Raw genomic sequence first — 17,365 nt, forward strand, 5'->3', positions numbered from 1 at the left:
CTTCATCCTCCCCCATCCTCCCACCTCGCTCCTGCTGCCGCTCCAGGGAAAGAAGCCTCAGGCTTCCCTCAGTGGCAAGGAGGACTGAGGGAGGTTGGCAGCCTATGGGGGGGGGGACGGGGTGTTGGGGTGAAGTGAGCAGGGGCGGCAGCCCCGTTTATGTTTAGGATCGTACTGTTACTCTCCTGGTTAGATTTGGAAATGCAGCCTGTGACAGATGGCTAGCACATGTTTAGATTTTGATTCTAAGCTTATTTCATAGTTGTAACACTTGTTCTGTTCTTTACAACTGTTTTAGTAATGGAGATAACATAGTGACAAAACTGAAGCACTTTAACCAATCTACTAAAACAATCTAAATCCAAGTGGAAGCATTGGATAAAATGTATACTGCTACTTACTTATTTTATCAGTGGAACCCTAGGCTTTTGTGTACATAATTGCAGCCTCTGCTGAGTCTCAGCATTCAAGAAATATTTCATTCTTGCCTGGAAAATGATGACAAACATTTCTGCTAATGTATGTCTGCTCATCTAGAGGGAACAGCATTCTATGCCTGGTGGCCAGTTCACCCCACAACCTTTGGGGAGGGGAAATAGAGGAAGTCATCAACCAATCAATAATCCAAGACATGCAGCCTTTGAAATGAGAATGCAAGACAGACAGAGCACTGTAAGTGATTGATCTGAACTTTGTCACAAGCATAGAAGTAATGACTAAGTGAGTTTATAGACCTGTGGCTTACTAGTGGCTCAATTTTATTTCTGCAAGTGAATCTCTTTTAAGTACAACTTCAAGTTCTTTTAAATAGGTGTAGGTAAGCAACTGACTTCTTGAATTCACTATATATGTCACACCTTATTTATTTATTTATTTATTTATTTATTTATTTATAAAACATCAGAACAGTGATTAAAATAGCTGACTACTCAGAACATTGTAAGCATCTGAACAGGCCTGTTAGCACAAACAAATTTCAAGAGATTGCAGGGGGTTAGACTAGATGAACCTTGTGGTCCCTTCCAACTCTGCAATTTTATGATTGTATGAAAGTGAGGTGCCTGAGAATTCCAAAGAGAACACAATACTTCTGGTTTCTGTTTAGTGTAGTTTTCTACTGTTAATATTTATTGTTTTTGGCACTCTGAAATATCATTTGTTTCCTCTTTCCCCACCATTCATCCAAAAATCCCTCCTTTTTCCTACTCCCCATTTTCTAATTTGACCTTTGCTCCCTGAGGTTAAACCCAGGGTGAGACCAGGAATTGCCTTTGTCTCCTGACCATGTGCCTCTGTGCATATGTTTGTATGCAAACATTAGTTTTAAAATGTTTAAAATGTGTTGTTGTTTTTAAATTGTTTTGATGTTTGCTGTCCTGGGTTCCTTTGAGAGGAAGGACTGGATAGAAATTTAATCAATCAGTCAAATTAATGAACTCTTGAGACATACACATACACACCCCAGTTTCATGTACAAGGAAGTTTGCTCCATATGTGTGGAGCCAAGACTGGCATTTTCCAGCACAAATTTCCACTGTTTACATGAAGTTAAAACAACATATATGCACTTTTAATGGTTTTAACTGATAGATGCACCTAATAAAATTGTAACACATAAAGTAGTCTTCAGCTATGTTGAGTTGGGGGAGCAGGATCTCTAGTGGTATGTTTTCCTTCTTTTAAACACAGCGACTCTCCCTGCCTGCCATATCACAATCTGCTTTTGAACCGCACCCCCCCCTCGTGGCTTTTTACATGGAATGGAATGCTACTTGCTCAAAGCCACTTGGGTGCCTGGAACTAGCTTGTACATGATTCTCTTGGATCCCAGCTTCTGCACCTCAATAAAATAGATGGTTCTCTTTTTATTTCTTTATGACAAAGCCATTAATTTTATAAGTGTAATGAAACCTTTTCCCAACTATCTGCCTGACAACTGCATCCCCAGACTCCTTCAGCGTCTCCTAATACGAGTTTCACCTCTGATGGTTCACCATCCCCAGTAGGAGGAATTAAGCGGAAAGCAGAGGACAGTGACAGTGAACCTGAGCCTGAAGATAATATCAGGTGATACATTTGGTACTTTGTTAGTGAATTGTCAAAAGGGATGTTGCCTCATTAATACTGTTTACCCTTTATCTATAGCACCTTCTAATGCTTTTCCATGATCTTTTTATCCACCAATAATTAATGTGGAGGGTTGGGATACTCAGCAAATTCCAGTGAGATGTGTAGGCTATAGCTGTTAAATTTTAAGTGTCTCCATTAGTATGCATGAAGGTTTTCGTCCTAAAAGCTACTGCTCCCTTTGAGACTCAGCACCAGATTGGCTAGAGGTTCAATATTCAGCTCAGCAACTGTGAGCAGAATGTCATTGTTTTACAGCATAAATGAAACTGTTTAACTCTTAAAGTTCTACAACCAAATCTCTTTACTTAAGGCTTTACTTCAGCTCCTTTGGGGAATTGGATTATTGCTAAAGGATATACTTTTTACTCTCAAAATTCCAGGCTAAAAACCCAGCAGCTCCAGTTTAAAAAGCCTCAAGCTGGAAGCCTCTGCCTGTCAGGGTAGACAATATTTGGCTAAGTTGACCAGTGATTTGATTCTGTATAAGACAGCCTCATGAGTTCATATATTCTTCCGTGTACTCTTAAATATGTCAGAAATTGTGGCATGGATCCAAAGTAGCACAGAGTCACTGCTGCTTGTATATGGGCACCTCTTACAGCAACTCCCCTCTAAAATGCTTTCCAAAAGCTGGGGGATTCTCCATAATAGCTTTTAATGGGGAGCCTGTAATTTTTTGGAGGACTGACGTACTCTTTTGTGCTTGTTCACAGGGTGAGGGGGTTGTATTTTAATATACATGCTTCACTGTTAGGTTAACTGCTCCCAAGAGAAAGGATATTATTTCCACAAGCAATACTTGGAGCTCCTGTTTCCTTCAAATAGCACACAGTTGTACTTCATGCTCACAACAAACTGTGTGATAGCTTAGGCTGAGAGATGATGAGTTGTCCAAGCTCTCCACCTGCCACACAAATGTCATGGTCGAGCAAGGCCTGGTGACTGAGATCCAAAGAAGCTTCTTGGCACATGTCTCTATGTGTGTACAGAGACACACGCTGGGGAAGGAGTGGTTTCCCTTCCAGCTGAATCTGTTTCTTCTACCGTGTGCCAGAAGGACCTCTGTGAACCTCTATAAAAGCTTCTTAGATGAAGTGAAGGGGGCTGCAGAAGGAAGAGGGGCCCGAAAAGCCTCTCTTTGAATCCCAGTCTATGTGCACTCATATGTTTGGCTAACAGGAAGGGAATGAAGGAAAGAATGAAAAAAGTAGCTATGTTACTTACGTCTTAAGAGTTTTCTGGGGTCAACAAAGGCATGTGATGCTGTTATACTACTTAATCTTGTATTAAAACAATTTTAAAAATTGAATTGTATGTTATTTCAAGTCATGTTATACAAAAAATAATAACAAAGCTTGAATTGTTGTATAGGTTATGGGAAGCTGGCTGGAAACAGCGCTACTACAAGAACAAATTTGATGTTGATGTCTCTGATAAAAATTTCCGTCGTAAAGTTGTACAGTCTTATGTAGAAGGGCTTTGCTGGGTTCTCCGGTACTATTACCAGGTACTTACTATCTTTCATTAAAATTTATATAATTTCAAAAAACTTCATTTGCTTGTCTCCCAAATAATGTAATAAGACTCAGCAATGGCATAATCAGAGGTACATCTAGCATCATTGCTGGTATAGAATTGACAGAGGAGTATGCAAAGACCGGAGCAGGTTTTCATTGTAAATCTGGATATTTAGACACAGAGGAGACCCTGTGACACTTTCATTACTTGCTTGAAGCTGTCTTCATGAAATTGATTTTAGTAGCCATCTTTTTTTCTTTTTTTAAAGTATTATAATGGTTTAATTCTGTTAGCTATTTTGAGCTCTTTAAAGCTTAATAAAGCAAATCATGTTGTAGTGCTGTAATGATGGTTTACAGCAACTTTATTTTGGTAAAACCCTGATACCACGAATGATCAGTCGGGAGTGCAATTATTATGTTATCTTTCTACAGAAGCGTATTGAAAAGTTTAAATTAAGATTTGGGACAATTATAATGCACTGCTATTGTGTGTGTGTAATGGTCAGAAATGTTTCATTCAATTGGAGTCTGAAGAAATGTTTAACAATAGATAATGAAGGATAGTTATTATAAAGATAAATAAAACAGGTCTGTTGTGCAGATTCAGAAACTTCTGGATTAGTTAAAGCCAGTAGACATTAACCACATTTAAATAAGATGCCCTCACACCCTGGCCTTCTCTCTTTGCCATAAGGTTATGTTGAGGTAGGAGATTTGGTTTAGATCCAGGCATGTGTTTTGGAAGTTATTGGTGTTTGCTTTGAATTAGCACTTAGTGTTACTTTTGTCTGTATGATTTCTCAAATCACATCTCATGCCATTGTTTTTTGTAACTTTAAACTTCCTTAATATAAAAGGAACATGTTCTATGATTTCATGGGGACATCACTTTAAACCATGGTTTAACGCAGTATAAATGAGCTGAACCTCTTCTGAGGTTGATGTGCTCCTGCTTCCCTGCACAACCTTGCCTCTTGTTTGGTGTGGGAGACATCCACTGTGGCTTGTGCCTTTCCAGCCACCCAGAAAGCAAGGATGTGGTCTAGATTTTTTTTCCCCTTTATCCTTTCTCCTGCTGGTGGCTCCTCAGTTCATTTCTACCCTTTCCAGCATAGAAGTTGTGTTCCTCTCCCCATTATTCTTAGCTCAGGCCTCTGTTTTTGGTATGCATCTCCTCTTCTTAAAAAATGTTCCTACCTTTCTCCTCCTCCTCCTCCTCCTCCTCCTCCTCCTCCTCCTCCTTCTTCTTCTTCTTCAGCTTATTACAGCTATCTCTCTGTAGCGCTTTTGATTCCACAATAAATAAATAAAGCCTTTTTGCCTAGTTTTCTGTCTGGCTTTTGCCTTCTGCTCAACAATGGCTCCGACAACAAAACAGTCTTCTGGCAAACTAGCTGCAAAAAGTGAAAGTGCATTAGGATTGTTGGGAAGCAAACTATTGTCAGCTATAATTGCAACAGTCAGTGAGTCAGGATTCTGTGAGCTTGAAAAGTCTGAACTGTTTACTGACTGAAGGATTCTGCAGAAATGCACTCAGCCTGGCTTTATCTAGAACCTATAAGCCAGCTGTTCTTGCTCTTCTATCTTTGCTAGTCTCCTTACTGTAGCTGGAGGATCTTATTCAAAACCACAACCTGGACTGCAGTGTAATGCAGCAGCAAATAAAGCTAATGCTAATCTAGGCTTCATCAACAGAAGTCTGGTGTCCCAATCAAAGGAAGTCAGAGTCCTGCTCATTTAAACCCTGGTCAGACCAAACCCGGAATACTGTGCCAGTTCTGGGCACCACAGGTTAAGAAGGATATTGACAAGCTAGAATGTGCATAGAGGAGACTTTGGCTAAACATTAGGAAGACCTTCTGTATAGTAAGAGCTGTTCCACAGTGGAACAGACTCACATGAGAGATGATAGACTCTCCTTTGGAGGATTTTAAGCAGAGGTTGAGTGACCATCTGTCATGTATAATTTAGTTGAGATTCGTGCATTTCAGGCGGTTGGACTACATGACCCTCAAGGTCCCTTCAGACTCTACAATTCTATGTCATTGACCCAAGGCATGTGACAGGCCACATGCTGGATCTGGTTTTCTCAACTGGGCAGCAAAGCACTCTGTATACATATACAAAATGATGGCATCATATGCACGGTTGAAAGCAAGCTAGTTGAAGTCCCACAAATTAATTGCACACAAAGCAAAGAGCTTAAAAGCTCCTTTTGCAGTGAGTTTTCCTGGTGCAGAAATAGCTTTTAAGCTCTCTGTCTTGCTTACAGGCTCAGGGAGGCTCTTGCAGGAACTCAAGACGGCCCTGTGAGAGCTTCCCAGAGCCTGGATAGCAAGGGTGGGTGTTGGCGCAAGGGTGTTTTGGGTATATGTAGTTTTGCCATTTCTGGAACATAACCCCCACAAAAGATACAGTTGTGCTGCAGGCATATAGATATAATTGTATAGGCATATGCTTCCTTGACACACTCCTGAAAAATGATAATTAGAATTTTGAATCTGTTGAGTTTAATTAATATGGTATCCATTATTAAAAGCAAATTTTGAGAAGCAATGCTTTTATAGAAACTGAAATGTTTTTGTTATGGAAAATGTTCTGCCCCATGCTGCTGACCGTTGGTGAATTGTATTATAGATGTTACAATCACTTGATTTCTTTTTCAGTGAGTAAGTTTGGTATGCCATCTTTGCAGTATATTGCAAGAAGTTATCAATATGTAAAGCAGTGGCAACTGAGTTAGTAGTAATGTAAAATGACATTGCCACTGGAAAAGAGATTTGTGGTCACTGTTTCATTTGTTGAATTGGTATATTGGTCCCATATCTTAAGTTGGTTTACCAAAAATAAATAAATCAGTATTTTGGCAAATACGTATGTTGCTTTAGAAATTGATGTGAATTAGTTACCAGATGGCTTTCAGTCTTGCCTGTCTCCCTACAGAAGAGTTACTGGGTCTTCTAGCTGTGACTTGGTTTCTTCTTACATTTTGCAAACTAGGGGTGTGCCTCCTGGAAATGGTATTATCCATTCCATTATGCGCCATTTGCTTCAGATTTTGAAGGAATTGCAGACATGCCCTCAGACTTTGAAAAAGGAACCAAACCGGTAAGATTACTGTTCATCTTTATAATTATTTGGAAGTCACTAATATTGTTATGGGGGTGATCAAAGTAGTTATTGCTGTTGACTTTTGTTTTTGGCAGTTCAGACCTCTTGAACAACTTATGGGAGTCTTTCCTGCAGCTAGTGGTAACTTTCTCCCACCAACTTGGCGGAATCTTATGACTGATCCGGTAAGAATTTTGCTTTTGTTTATTCACCTTTTCATCTATTCAAAATTGAAATGCTTGTTTTGATATTCTATTAATAGCTTCAGTATCTGTCTGAATAATGTGCCTGTTTTACTCTGTTTACTGGAGACAGAAACTTGGAAAACCATACTGACTTGAGGTCAGGGTACACCTCTTCCAGTTGGAGCCCAATTTGTTCTTTGCTAGCTGTAGTGAACTGAGGAACAGTTAGAGCTAGGGCAGTGTTTCTCAAACTGGGGCCTCCAGCTGTTGTACTGCAACTCCCATCATCCCTAACCACTGGTCCTGCCAGCCAAGGATGATGGGAGTTGTAGTCCAACAACCACAGGGAGACCTAAGTTTGATAAACACTGAGATAGGATGACCTCAAATGGCCCCACCAGCTGTCCCAATTCTGGTCAAGCCACATTGTGGAGCATGTACCCAAGATAAGCAATGAGAACTACAACTGGCAAGAGAGATTAAGGCTACTGTCTGAAGTGTTAACATTTAGAAAATGTCCAGAACTTGCAGTTTGAAATTTCAAACTTTAGAAGTGGTTATTGCACCAGAGCTTGAAAATTGTCAACAAAGTACTGTTCATTTTGACCTGTTCTTTGTACAGTGGTACCTCAGGTTATGAGCAGCCTAGCCAATGAACTTTTTGGGTTGCAACCACTTCAAACCCGGAAATGAGTGTTCCGGGTTGTGTGGCGTGGTTTTTTTTTGGGGGGGGCGGGGGGGATATATGAACATACTGTGGAGGTGCACTTCCGTTTTGAGTGCCACACTTCCATTGTCCGGCAGCGGAGAAGGGGGTCATCACGACGTTTCCCATAGCAGCAAGGGAGTGAAGCTGCGCACCCGCCAGCCAGCTGGCTCTTGTCTTGGGAAACCGTGTGGCCTTTCCATGCACCTCCATCTCCCAAGCGGCTCGGCAGCAAGAAAAAGTTCCCTCCACCTGGCCAGGCTGTGGGAGGAAGGTGCTCTGCTTACACAATGGCGATGGCTGCTCCCCGGGAACCATGCGGAGGCGTGCTTGCAGCTGCCTTAGCCGTCCGCCCCGGTAAGTCGGAGGGCAAGGAGGAGGCGAGTCCAGCTGGCCTGGCGGAGGGAAGTTGCACAGCGCTTACTCCCAGGTGCACAGAATGGTGGCCGGCTGGACTTGCTCCCTCCTCCCCCTCCGACTTACCGGGGCAGTCAGCCAAGGCAGCTGCAAGCGCACCTCCGCATAGTTCCCAGGGAACAGCCGCCGCCATTGCATGAGCAGAGCGCCTTCCTCTCACAGCCCGGCCGGGCAGGGGAAATTTTTTTTGCTGCCAAGCTGCTTGGGAGATGGAGGTGCATGGAAAGGTTTCCCAAGACAATAGCCAGTTGGCTGGCAGGTACGCAACTCCCCCCCACCCCATGCCGCTGCGGGAGGCGCGCACTCTAGGGAGCATTTCCCGCAGCAGCATGGGGGGTTGGATCTGTGTGGATCCCAGTTCAACTGCTGATTGATTGATTGACTGATTGATTGATTGATTGATTGATTGTGTGACTGTGGAAATGGATAAAAGCGCCCCCCCATCCAAACAATGACTATCATTAGTACAGGGAAGAATTTTTTTTAATTTTCATTTTTATCATCTACAAGACTATTTTATTTATTTTATAGTATAGTATAGTACATTGATTATTGTTTTCATTTTATGGATCAATGGCCTTGTTAGATAGTAAAATTCATGTGAAATTGCTGTTTCAGGGGTTGCTTTTCATTGTCTGGAACGGATTAATCCGTTTCCATTACTTTCTATGGGAAAGCACGGCTTGGTTTAAGAACGCTTTGGTTTAAGAACAGACTTCCAGAACGGATTAAGTTCGTAAACCAAGGTACCACTGTACTGAGTTTGAAAAGAAGAAAAGAAATAGCTTATATGTATTATTATTTTTAATTCAGAAAACTTTATAGACCACTTCACCAAAAAAGGTGACGAGTCAGTGTGGTGTAGTGGTTAGAGTGTCAGACTTGGACCTGGGAGATCAGGGTTCAAATCCCCCATTTGGCCATGAAGTTCACTGGGGGACTTTGGATCCGTCACGGCCTCTCACCCTCATTTACCTCACGGGGTTGTTGGGATTAAAGGAGGAAGGACTGTGTGGACCACCTTGCGCTCCTTGGGGAAAAGGGGGGATGTAAATGCAACAATCACTAAATAGGATCTCTAAGCTTGTGCAAGATTAATCTAATTCTTCATCTGTTACTGTACAAATCTCTGAATCACTGTAATGATCTTGTTTTTTTAAAAAAACAGGAATCAAGTATAATTGATTTTTACCCCGAAGACTTTGCTATTGATTTGAATGGAAAGAAATATGCTTGGCAAGGTAATATTTAAGATCACAAAATTAATACTTGTTCATCAATATGTCTTTGGAATTTATTCTGTAAGCCATGTTTGCAACCACTTGCCAAAATGATTTATGTGCCTGCTATCAGATAACATTATTTTGGCTTGAAATTAACTAAAATACAATTCATTATTCATGTAGCATATTTTGTTTTGGAGTATTTTAATTATTTAGCTGCTTTGAGTTACTTTTATAACAGAAAGCCAGATAGAAATGCTTGAAAATAAATTTTGGGGTCTTGCATTCTTCAGTAATTTTATTAGGATTCTGAGAACCTTTATAACTTCGAATGTAGAACTTCTGAATTAGCAAAAAACTAAAAGCTAATACCATAATGAACTGAAGAAAAGTTACATATTCTCAAGTATACTTTGACACAGTTCATTGGTACAGTCTAACCAAAGTTAATTTTAAATCTTCTAGTCTTCATTTTAAAGAGTGTTTATTGACTAGCTTGTGCTTTATCCTTTTGCAGCATTTATTTCTGTTGACTAAAGAGAGTTGAAATGTGACTGTGCCCATAAGGAATATATACATGATTTCATGTATGCCTTGGAACGTAACCCCCCGCATAAACAGGAGGTTGCCTGTACCATTAAGTCTCACTAATTTCAGTGAGAGAGCTAAACCATATGCTTAGCTTGGCTTGATTTGGTGAGCCACAGTAAGAACAGGATGTTGAACTAGGTAAGACTAGGGTCTGATCCATTAAGGATCTTTTTATGATTTGGGGACAATTTGATCTTGCCAAAGTTTCTTCTACCCTTTTGTACTATTTTGTAACCTTGCGTTTTGTACTATTAAAAAGAAAATATGAACTCTAATGAGTTGTTTTCTGTAGGAGTTGCACTGTTGCCTTTTGTTGACGAACGCCGTCTGAGAGCTGCTCTAGCAGAGGTGTATCCTGACCTCACCCCTGAAGAAAGTAAGAGTTGCAGGATTAAAGAATCTTTCTGAGTACCAAGGCTTTTGGCAGTGGTACTTTTGTGCAATGCTACTTTTTCCTACTATAAAACCCACATCTGCCTTTCCACACCATAAATCAGTTTGCTTTTATGTTGATCTCAGGTGCCAAGAACTGTTACCATTCTCTGTGCTCAGCCTTAGTAACCTGTATAGAATGAACATGCAGCCTCTGCATTAGTCCTGATATTTCACAGTTTAAGCTGAATCTCCCTTTTTGCAGTTTTCTGACTCCTATTTTGACCAAATATGTCAAAATGCTCCACCCAAAGGCTAAGAAGGGTTGAACTATTGCTTTCTGCCTCTGTTATGATACGGACTGCTCTTCATCAAGGGCAAGACAACCAGAACCACATTCACATTGATTATAACTTCAAGAATTGTGCTTGAGATTGCTTTCCCTTCCTCTCATTCTTCCTTCCTTGTGTGTTCCTTTTTAGAAGTCATCTAAAGGCAGCCCTGATTAGGGAAGCTTTTCAATGTTTTTATATCTGTTTTATGCTGCACAGAATGGCTGGGGCAACCCAGTCAGATGGGCAGGGTACAAATAATAAAATGATGGTGTAGAAGAAGAACCCGAAAGGGGGGGGGGGGGCATCCTCAGAACTGATTTTTCCTAAGTTACTGTGAGAGCCTTTTTGGTTAAACGTTCCCCCCCCCCATTAATTTATTATTATTTGCCCAAAAGCCTATGCAGTTGTTTAATTTTTTATTGCGTATCCCATCATTTTAATTACTGTTTTCTACAGCTTTACATTGGTTTGTACATTTACAGGTTTTTGCATTGCTGTACCCCCTGTTTTATGAGAGGGCAGTATATAAATTACTTTCAGAAAGACATCTGGTGCCAGACTCCTAGAGTTCCTGGCTTGATCCCCATGGAGCATGACACCTTGTAAGCAAATGGTTAAGTGTGTACCAAATGGACAGAAACTTCATTGTGGTCCCACACTAAAAAAAGGTAAAGGTACCCCTGCCCGTACGGGCCAGTCTTGACAGACTCTAGGGTTGTGCGCCCATCTCACTCTAGAGGCCGGGGGCCAGCGCTGTCCGGAGACACTTCCGGGTCACGTGGCCAGCGTGACATCGCTGCTCTGGCAAGCTGGAGCTGCACACGGAAACGCTGTTTACCTTCCCGCTAGTAAGCGGTTCCTATTTATCTACTTGCACCCGGAGGTGCTTTCGAACTGCTAGGTTGGCAGGCGCTGGGACCGAGCAGCAGGAGCGCACCCCGCCACGGGGATTCAAACCGCCGACCTTTTGATCGGCAAGCCCTAGGCGCTGAGGCTTTTACCCACAGCGCCACCCGCGTCCCTGGACCCACACTAGTACACTGATAAAGCAATGGAAGGTTGTTCAGTTACATTAAGCACTAGTATAAGACAAATGGATGCTCTCCTCTCCCCCATTACTCAGAGTAAACTTGGATGCTCATCAAAGCAAACATCCCTGTACAATGTCAAATCAATGATAAATCTAGAGAGGACTTTTTTAGTTTATGGTGCTGATAGTTAGCAACATGAGCCTGTTTTGTAAGTATTACAATTAGGTTGCTCTTAATGAAGAATTATCACCCCCTTCTTTTTTCAGTCAGAAGAAATAGTCTTGGTGGTGATGTTCTCTTTGTTGGGAAACAGCATCAACTTCATGACTTCATTCTCGAACAGTACAAGTCTGGTGAAAAAGAGGTGCGTCAAATTTGTTCTAATGGATATTACATTTAATTCATTCTTGTCTGGCTCATCTGATCAGGATTTTATTATTCCCCAATAGGCAGTAGGCCTTCCCCCTGAACTGTGTCATGGTATTCAAGGAAAATTAGCCAGGAATGACAATCCAGTTCTTCCTGATGAGTAAGTATAACTTACAGCAGGGTTTATTTGCTGATTAAGAATCCCTCCTTGTTCAATGTTCTTCAGACAAAATAAAATTAGTTTGTAGTTTATTTGCCTCCTTCACAATTCTGATCAAAAGCTGCTTAATGCATGCCGCTAGTTTTCAGTTATTGAATAGACACACATTGATGGGTCATGCCCCAATTGAAGATGGTTTGCTAAAGTTTTAAAAAGAAGGAGGGAGATCTGGTAGAGGAAATTGGCTAGAGTGAAGAATAAGAGAATAAAAGGCTAACAGAAAGTAGGTCCCATGTTGGAAGGATGGGATTAAAGGTGAGTCTGAAAACACTGAGAAGTGTTATGGACACCAAAGGGATGGTTAACATGAGCTGATCTAAGCATGGCAAAATTTAAAATGTTTTTGGTTTTGAAAATGGACAATCAATTTTGATTAAATTTTGCTATATTGTATTCTATTAGTGCAGTATTGATTATTCAACTTTCTGTACTGTTTGATGACATATTACGTGTGGTCATTTTGAAATGTTAATATGCTGCCCTTCCCATTTCTTTACCATTTAGCTTGGATTAAAGCATATTGCCTTAGCTTCTTTTAGTCTTCCATTTCAAGCCTTGTTATTTGAGGTTTTTGTCTTAGAAATATTTAGCATGCAAAATACTTGTTCAGCTCTCTTGTCAAGAATTTGATCCCTTCAGTCAGTTAAATGTCATTTGGTATTAAGTGACCATTGCCTGCTTACATCAGATACATTTTCCATTTATCTCTACAGCCAAGAGAGTTTTTCTTCTAAATGAATAGTTGTTCCATTTTTCCATATCCATTAGGACATTGCACTCTCCTGTGCCCATGCTGCGTGACCTGACACAGAATTCTGCAATAAGGTAAAATGTGTATGGATGAAGTTACCCAAATGACTTCCTCTAGGTCATGATGTGAAGTCCCCAATAGTGGAGGTGTTCACCAGTTCCTGGTTGGCTTCTCCTCTTGAGACTAATGGGATATATGAAAGGGAGAGGGAACCAAATTAATGAAGTTAGACATTTCCTCATTTCTCAGGCTCTTGCTTATGTGGGCTTGAAGGCAACTAAGCTGCTAAATCTTGGAAAATACGAGCCCTTCCGTAGAATGATGGATCAAATATTTTTTATTCTAAACTGTATTCAGATTATGAATATAACTGCTGGTTTTCCTTTCCTTACTGCAGAGGGATCTACTGACTCCTCCCAGCTGTTATCTTAGCAATAGTGATGGCCTCTGTCTTAATTAACTCCTTTTTCTGAGTCATCCACATAGTGCATGAATAAATGCATCTGACTAGGGCTGAAAAAGAGAGAATTTTGCCAACACAAGTGTTGGGGGACCACATGATCAAATGATCAAATAGTGACCAGCCTTTCACAGACCACATTTGACAGGCCATTATGATGTCAGGTGGAATTGATCCTGCCCCCAAGATGTGCTGGTTGCACTTGGCACCAAATTTAAGCCTTCCTCAACCAGATGTTGTTGGACTCCAACTCTCATCAGCCCCAGTCAGTATGACTAGTGGTCAGGGATGATGAGAATTTTAATCCAAAGCATCAGGAAGGGTGGGAACCAGGTTGGGGGAGCCTGGCTTAGAGTGTACACATAATTGCTCCTGTACAGCCCCAGTTTACAATTGGCACTGAATGCAAGTCATATAGCGGATGGGCAGAATCCGAGCTCTCAAGAGGAACCCATCCTGCCTTAAAGCAGTGGATCTTGTATTCAGTGCCAGGTGTAAATGACTGAATGCAACTCTGGGTTGCAAAGGAGCAATTCAGAGCGCCCTGTAAGTGGCTTTTCCTGTCCTGCCCATGACACCCTGTGATATTAGGTGAGTGACAAGTGGCTGTGGCCATTTCAAAGCAGATCAAATCAAGAGGCCTGGTGAGCTCTTATTTCATCTTTGGGCCTGAGTTGCACTCTACTGATCCTTGCTGTATTCTGAAGAGAGCAAATAAGTTACCAACTTTGATGTCACATAACAGGCAATGTGTTAATTCTTCATAATTGTTTCAAATATTTTCATTCTTAGTATCAACTTTAAAGACCCACAATTCCAAGAAGACTTTATTTTTAAGGCAGAGGTGTTATCTGGAGCAAAGTAAGTAACCCTTCTGTTTACCCTTACCAGTTCTTCTGAACCACTTGCAGCGCTGTAGAATGGGTGAGATTGATTTTGTGGGTGGTCCTATGTCTTGTTTCAGAGAATTGAACTTGATGGCTTTCAGTTCTTCCAACTCTGTGTCTCTAGTGCCTATTTGATTAAACTAACTTGTCTTATTATTTAGAAAGCCTCCACCGGTTCTGAAGCCAGGTGACTGGGAGAAAACTAACAATGATGGCAGACCTTGGAGGCCACAGCTTGGCTTTAACCGCGACAGGAGGCAGGTTCACTTGGACCAGTCATCATTCAGAACTTTGGGGTAGGCAACTGATTTAACTACTGTTCATCTAATGTTCTTTGTTCATATAGATTCATGCACTCAATTTTAAGTGAGGAAGACATGGAACTGGAACTGAAACTACTCAATAAACCGTCCCTGGTTTTGGCACAGAAACTGATTTGGTTGTTCTGCATGATGACATCTGTCAGAAGAGAGTAAGGGAAAATGTGTCCCTGTTAATTCTCCTCAACCTCTCAACAGCTTTCAATACCATCAACCATGGTATTCTTCTGGAGTGGCTGTCTGAGTTAAGGGTGGCTGGCACCACTTTGCGGTGGTTCCGATCCTACTTGGATGGTAGTTTCCAGAGGGTGATTCTTTGGCCCCGTGGAGCCTTCAGTGTGGGGTTCCACAGGGTTCAATTTTATCCCCTATTAGTGATTAGTGATGTGAGGTGAGAATATTCTCTGCTAGGAAATTCTCTGGAATTCTCTGGAAATTCTCTGGAAAATTCTCCACAAACTGTAAATTCTAATGTAAGAACCAGTTTTACAACCCACATTTTAAAAAATCTAGTAAATAATAAGTCAAGCTGTGATATTGCCAGTGTAAGTAATGAATAATGATTGTTTTTGATCCAGTTACATTACTGGGCATTGTGGTTTTCACTATTGGCAGTTCTGAAATGTGAGCTACAGAAAACATTTTTGGGTTTTGGGGGTTTTTTGTTTTTAAAATGCTATTCATTTAATTTGATGAACATTTGAATTCATATGTGTTTCAAACTATATGTAATAGCCTTTTTCCCTATTTTGGTGTGACCTTATTCTTAGCAGTTCTATACCCTTGGCCATACATTGTGATTTTTTTACAGAAAGTAGCTTTAATGCTTTATACACTTAAAGTACCTAGGCCTATACAATTATATGAAACAGCATGTGAGGTGACCTTGATTTAAACAGTTGACGTTTCTATATTTTTATTTAGTGCCAGTAACTAGTTTTCTGCAGTCCTCTGGTTGTCAGTTCCCCTTTACCAAATCAAAGAATGTGAATTCACTGCATTACCCCATTGAATAAAAGTATCTGTGTGGTTTTTTGTTGCCATCTGAACAAGTTTACTCATGAATAAACATGTATATTAACTAATTATATCATTTTCAATGCATTAAAATGAATATTCTCCTATTTTAAATGAAAATTCTCTAATATTCTCATTAATCGATAATATTCTCCAAACGATTATTCTTGAGAATTTGACATCTCTACCCACTATGCTATTTAACATTACTTGAAATTGCTGAGTGGGGTTATCCGCAGGTTTGGAATACGCTTTCAGCATTATGCTGATGACACACAGCTCTACTTCTCCTTTACATCTGCAAGTGGGGCGGTGGATGTGCTGGACTGCTGTCTTGCATCAGTTATGAACTGGCTGAGAGCCAAGAAACTGAAGCTCAATGCAGATACGACTGAGGTCCTGTGAGTGGCCAGTTCCTCAGACCAGATGGCTGGGAGGTGGCCTGCTCTTGATGGGGTTACACTCCTCTGGATCCTTGGCTGTTGCTTGAGGCTCAGGTGGCATCTGGTGAAGTATGCCTTCCATCAGCTTTGGCTGTTTCTCCCCTATCTGGACAGGGATAGGCCAGCTACTGTTGTCTGTACTCTGGTAACCTCTAGGTTAGATTACTGCAAAGGGCTGCCTCTGAAGACAGTTTTTGTAAACCAAGCTGCTCACCAGGGCAAGATGGTTTGTACATATTACGCTGACCCTTGGCCTGTCTGCACTGGCTATCAATTAGTTTCCAGGCCCAATTCAAAGTGCTAGTTTTGTCCTATAAAGCTCAGGACCACAGTGCCTCAAGGACCACCTTTCTCCATATGAAGTGACCCAGATTCTGAAATCATCATCTGAGGCCTTTCTTTGTGTGCCTCCTCCATGAGAGGTCTGGAGGGTGGCAACAGGCCTTCTCTGCAGTGGCTCCCTGTTTTGTGGAATGCTCTCCCCAGGGAAGTTTGCCTGACGCCTTCATTATACACCTTTAGGCACCAGGTGAAAACATTCCTTTTCAATCAGGCCTTTGGCTGATTAACATCTGATACCCTTTTGAACATGTTTGTGGTGGAGAGAAGGGGGGTTATTGGTTTGTTATGTTCTTTTTGTTTTTATTATGTATTTTGATTTTTTTACCTTGTATTTTTGTGTTGTGAACCCCTCTGAGATCTGCAGATGAAGGGCAACATACAAATTTCATAAACAACAACAATAATAAACTGAACCAGGCATATATTAAGTGTTGAGTAGATTAAGGTTAAATGCAACATTCTTCTTATTTTAATTAGATTAAGGGAATTGCTAACAACAGCAATTAAATGTCTTGTTTCCAGATGGGGAAGTTCTGTGAACTTCTGAAAGACTCTTTCATATTTGTATTATCTTGGAACAAATTGTGTCCTTCCATGTCAAGTGACTAGGGGACTTTTTAATGCCTACTAAACTTTAGAACCACAGTGGCTGATGTCTGAGCATCCCAAAGCAATTCCTGATCTGCACTGTTAGGAGAAGCCAAGGGGAGAAAAACCCCAGCTTTCTGAGGAATCTGGTTCAGTTGTCCAGTTGTGATCATAATTGAATAAATCACCTAAGAGACACCAATTTTTAAAATGTTACAATTCTGTTTTTCCATAAGTTGGGCCAATGGAAGAGAGAGTGAGAACTGTTTCAGATGTTAATGCTACTGGGCCATTGTTATGTGCGTTCTGCTTGACGGTGGTGAGCTCCCGTTGCTCTGTCCCAGCTT

At 41.0% G+C, this 17,365-nt stretch overlaps 1 protein-coding gene across 1 annotated transcript in view; it reads left to right on the forward strand.

Moving 5' to 3' along the window:
- XRN2 (5'-3' exoribonuclease 2) overlaps positions 1-17,365 on the forward strand; it is a 59,236-nt gene that overhangs the window by 28,779 nt on the left and 13,092 nt on the right. Inside the window, exons 15-26 of the mRNA XM_028738374.2 lie at positions 538-672; positions 1,949-2,067; positions 3,502-3,637; positions 6,651-6,758; positions 6,857-6,946; positions 9,238-9,310; positions 10,176-10,259; positions 11,888-11,985; positions 12,071-12,150; positions 12,979-13,035; positions 14,214-14,282; positions 14,470-14,604. Of these exons, the coding sequence (XP_028594207.2) occupies positions 538-672; positions 1,949-2,067; positions 3,502-3,637; positions 6,651-6,758; positions 6,857-6,946; positions 9,238-9,310; positions 10,176-10,259; positions 11,888-11,985; positions 12,071-12,150; positions 12,979-13,035; positions 14,214-14,282; positions 14,470-14,604 (1,184 nt within the window). The remainder of the gene's footprint in view (positions 1-537; positions 673-1,948; positions 2,068-3,501; positions 3,638-6,650; positions 6,759-6,856; positions 6,947-9,237; positions 9,311-10,175; positions 10,260-11,887; positions 11,986-12,070; positions 12,151-12,978; positions 13,036-14,213; positions 14,283-14,469; positions 14,605-17,365) is intronic.

This window comes from Podarcis muralis, chromosome 8 (genome assembly GCF_964188315.1).
Source record: "Podarcis muralis chromosome 8, rPodMur119.hap1.1, whole genome shotgun sequence".
Classification (NCBI taxonomy): domain Eukaryota; kingdom Metazoa; phylum Chordata; class Lepidosauria; order Squamata; family Lacertidae; genus Podarcis; species Podarcis muralis.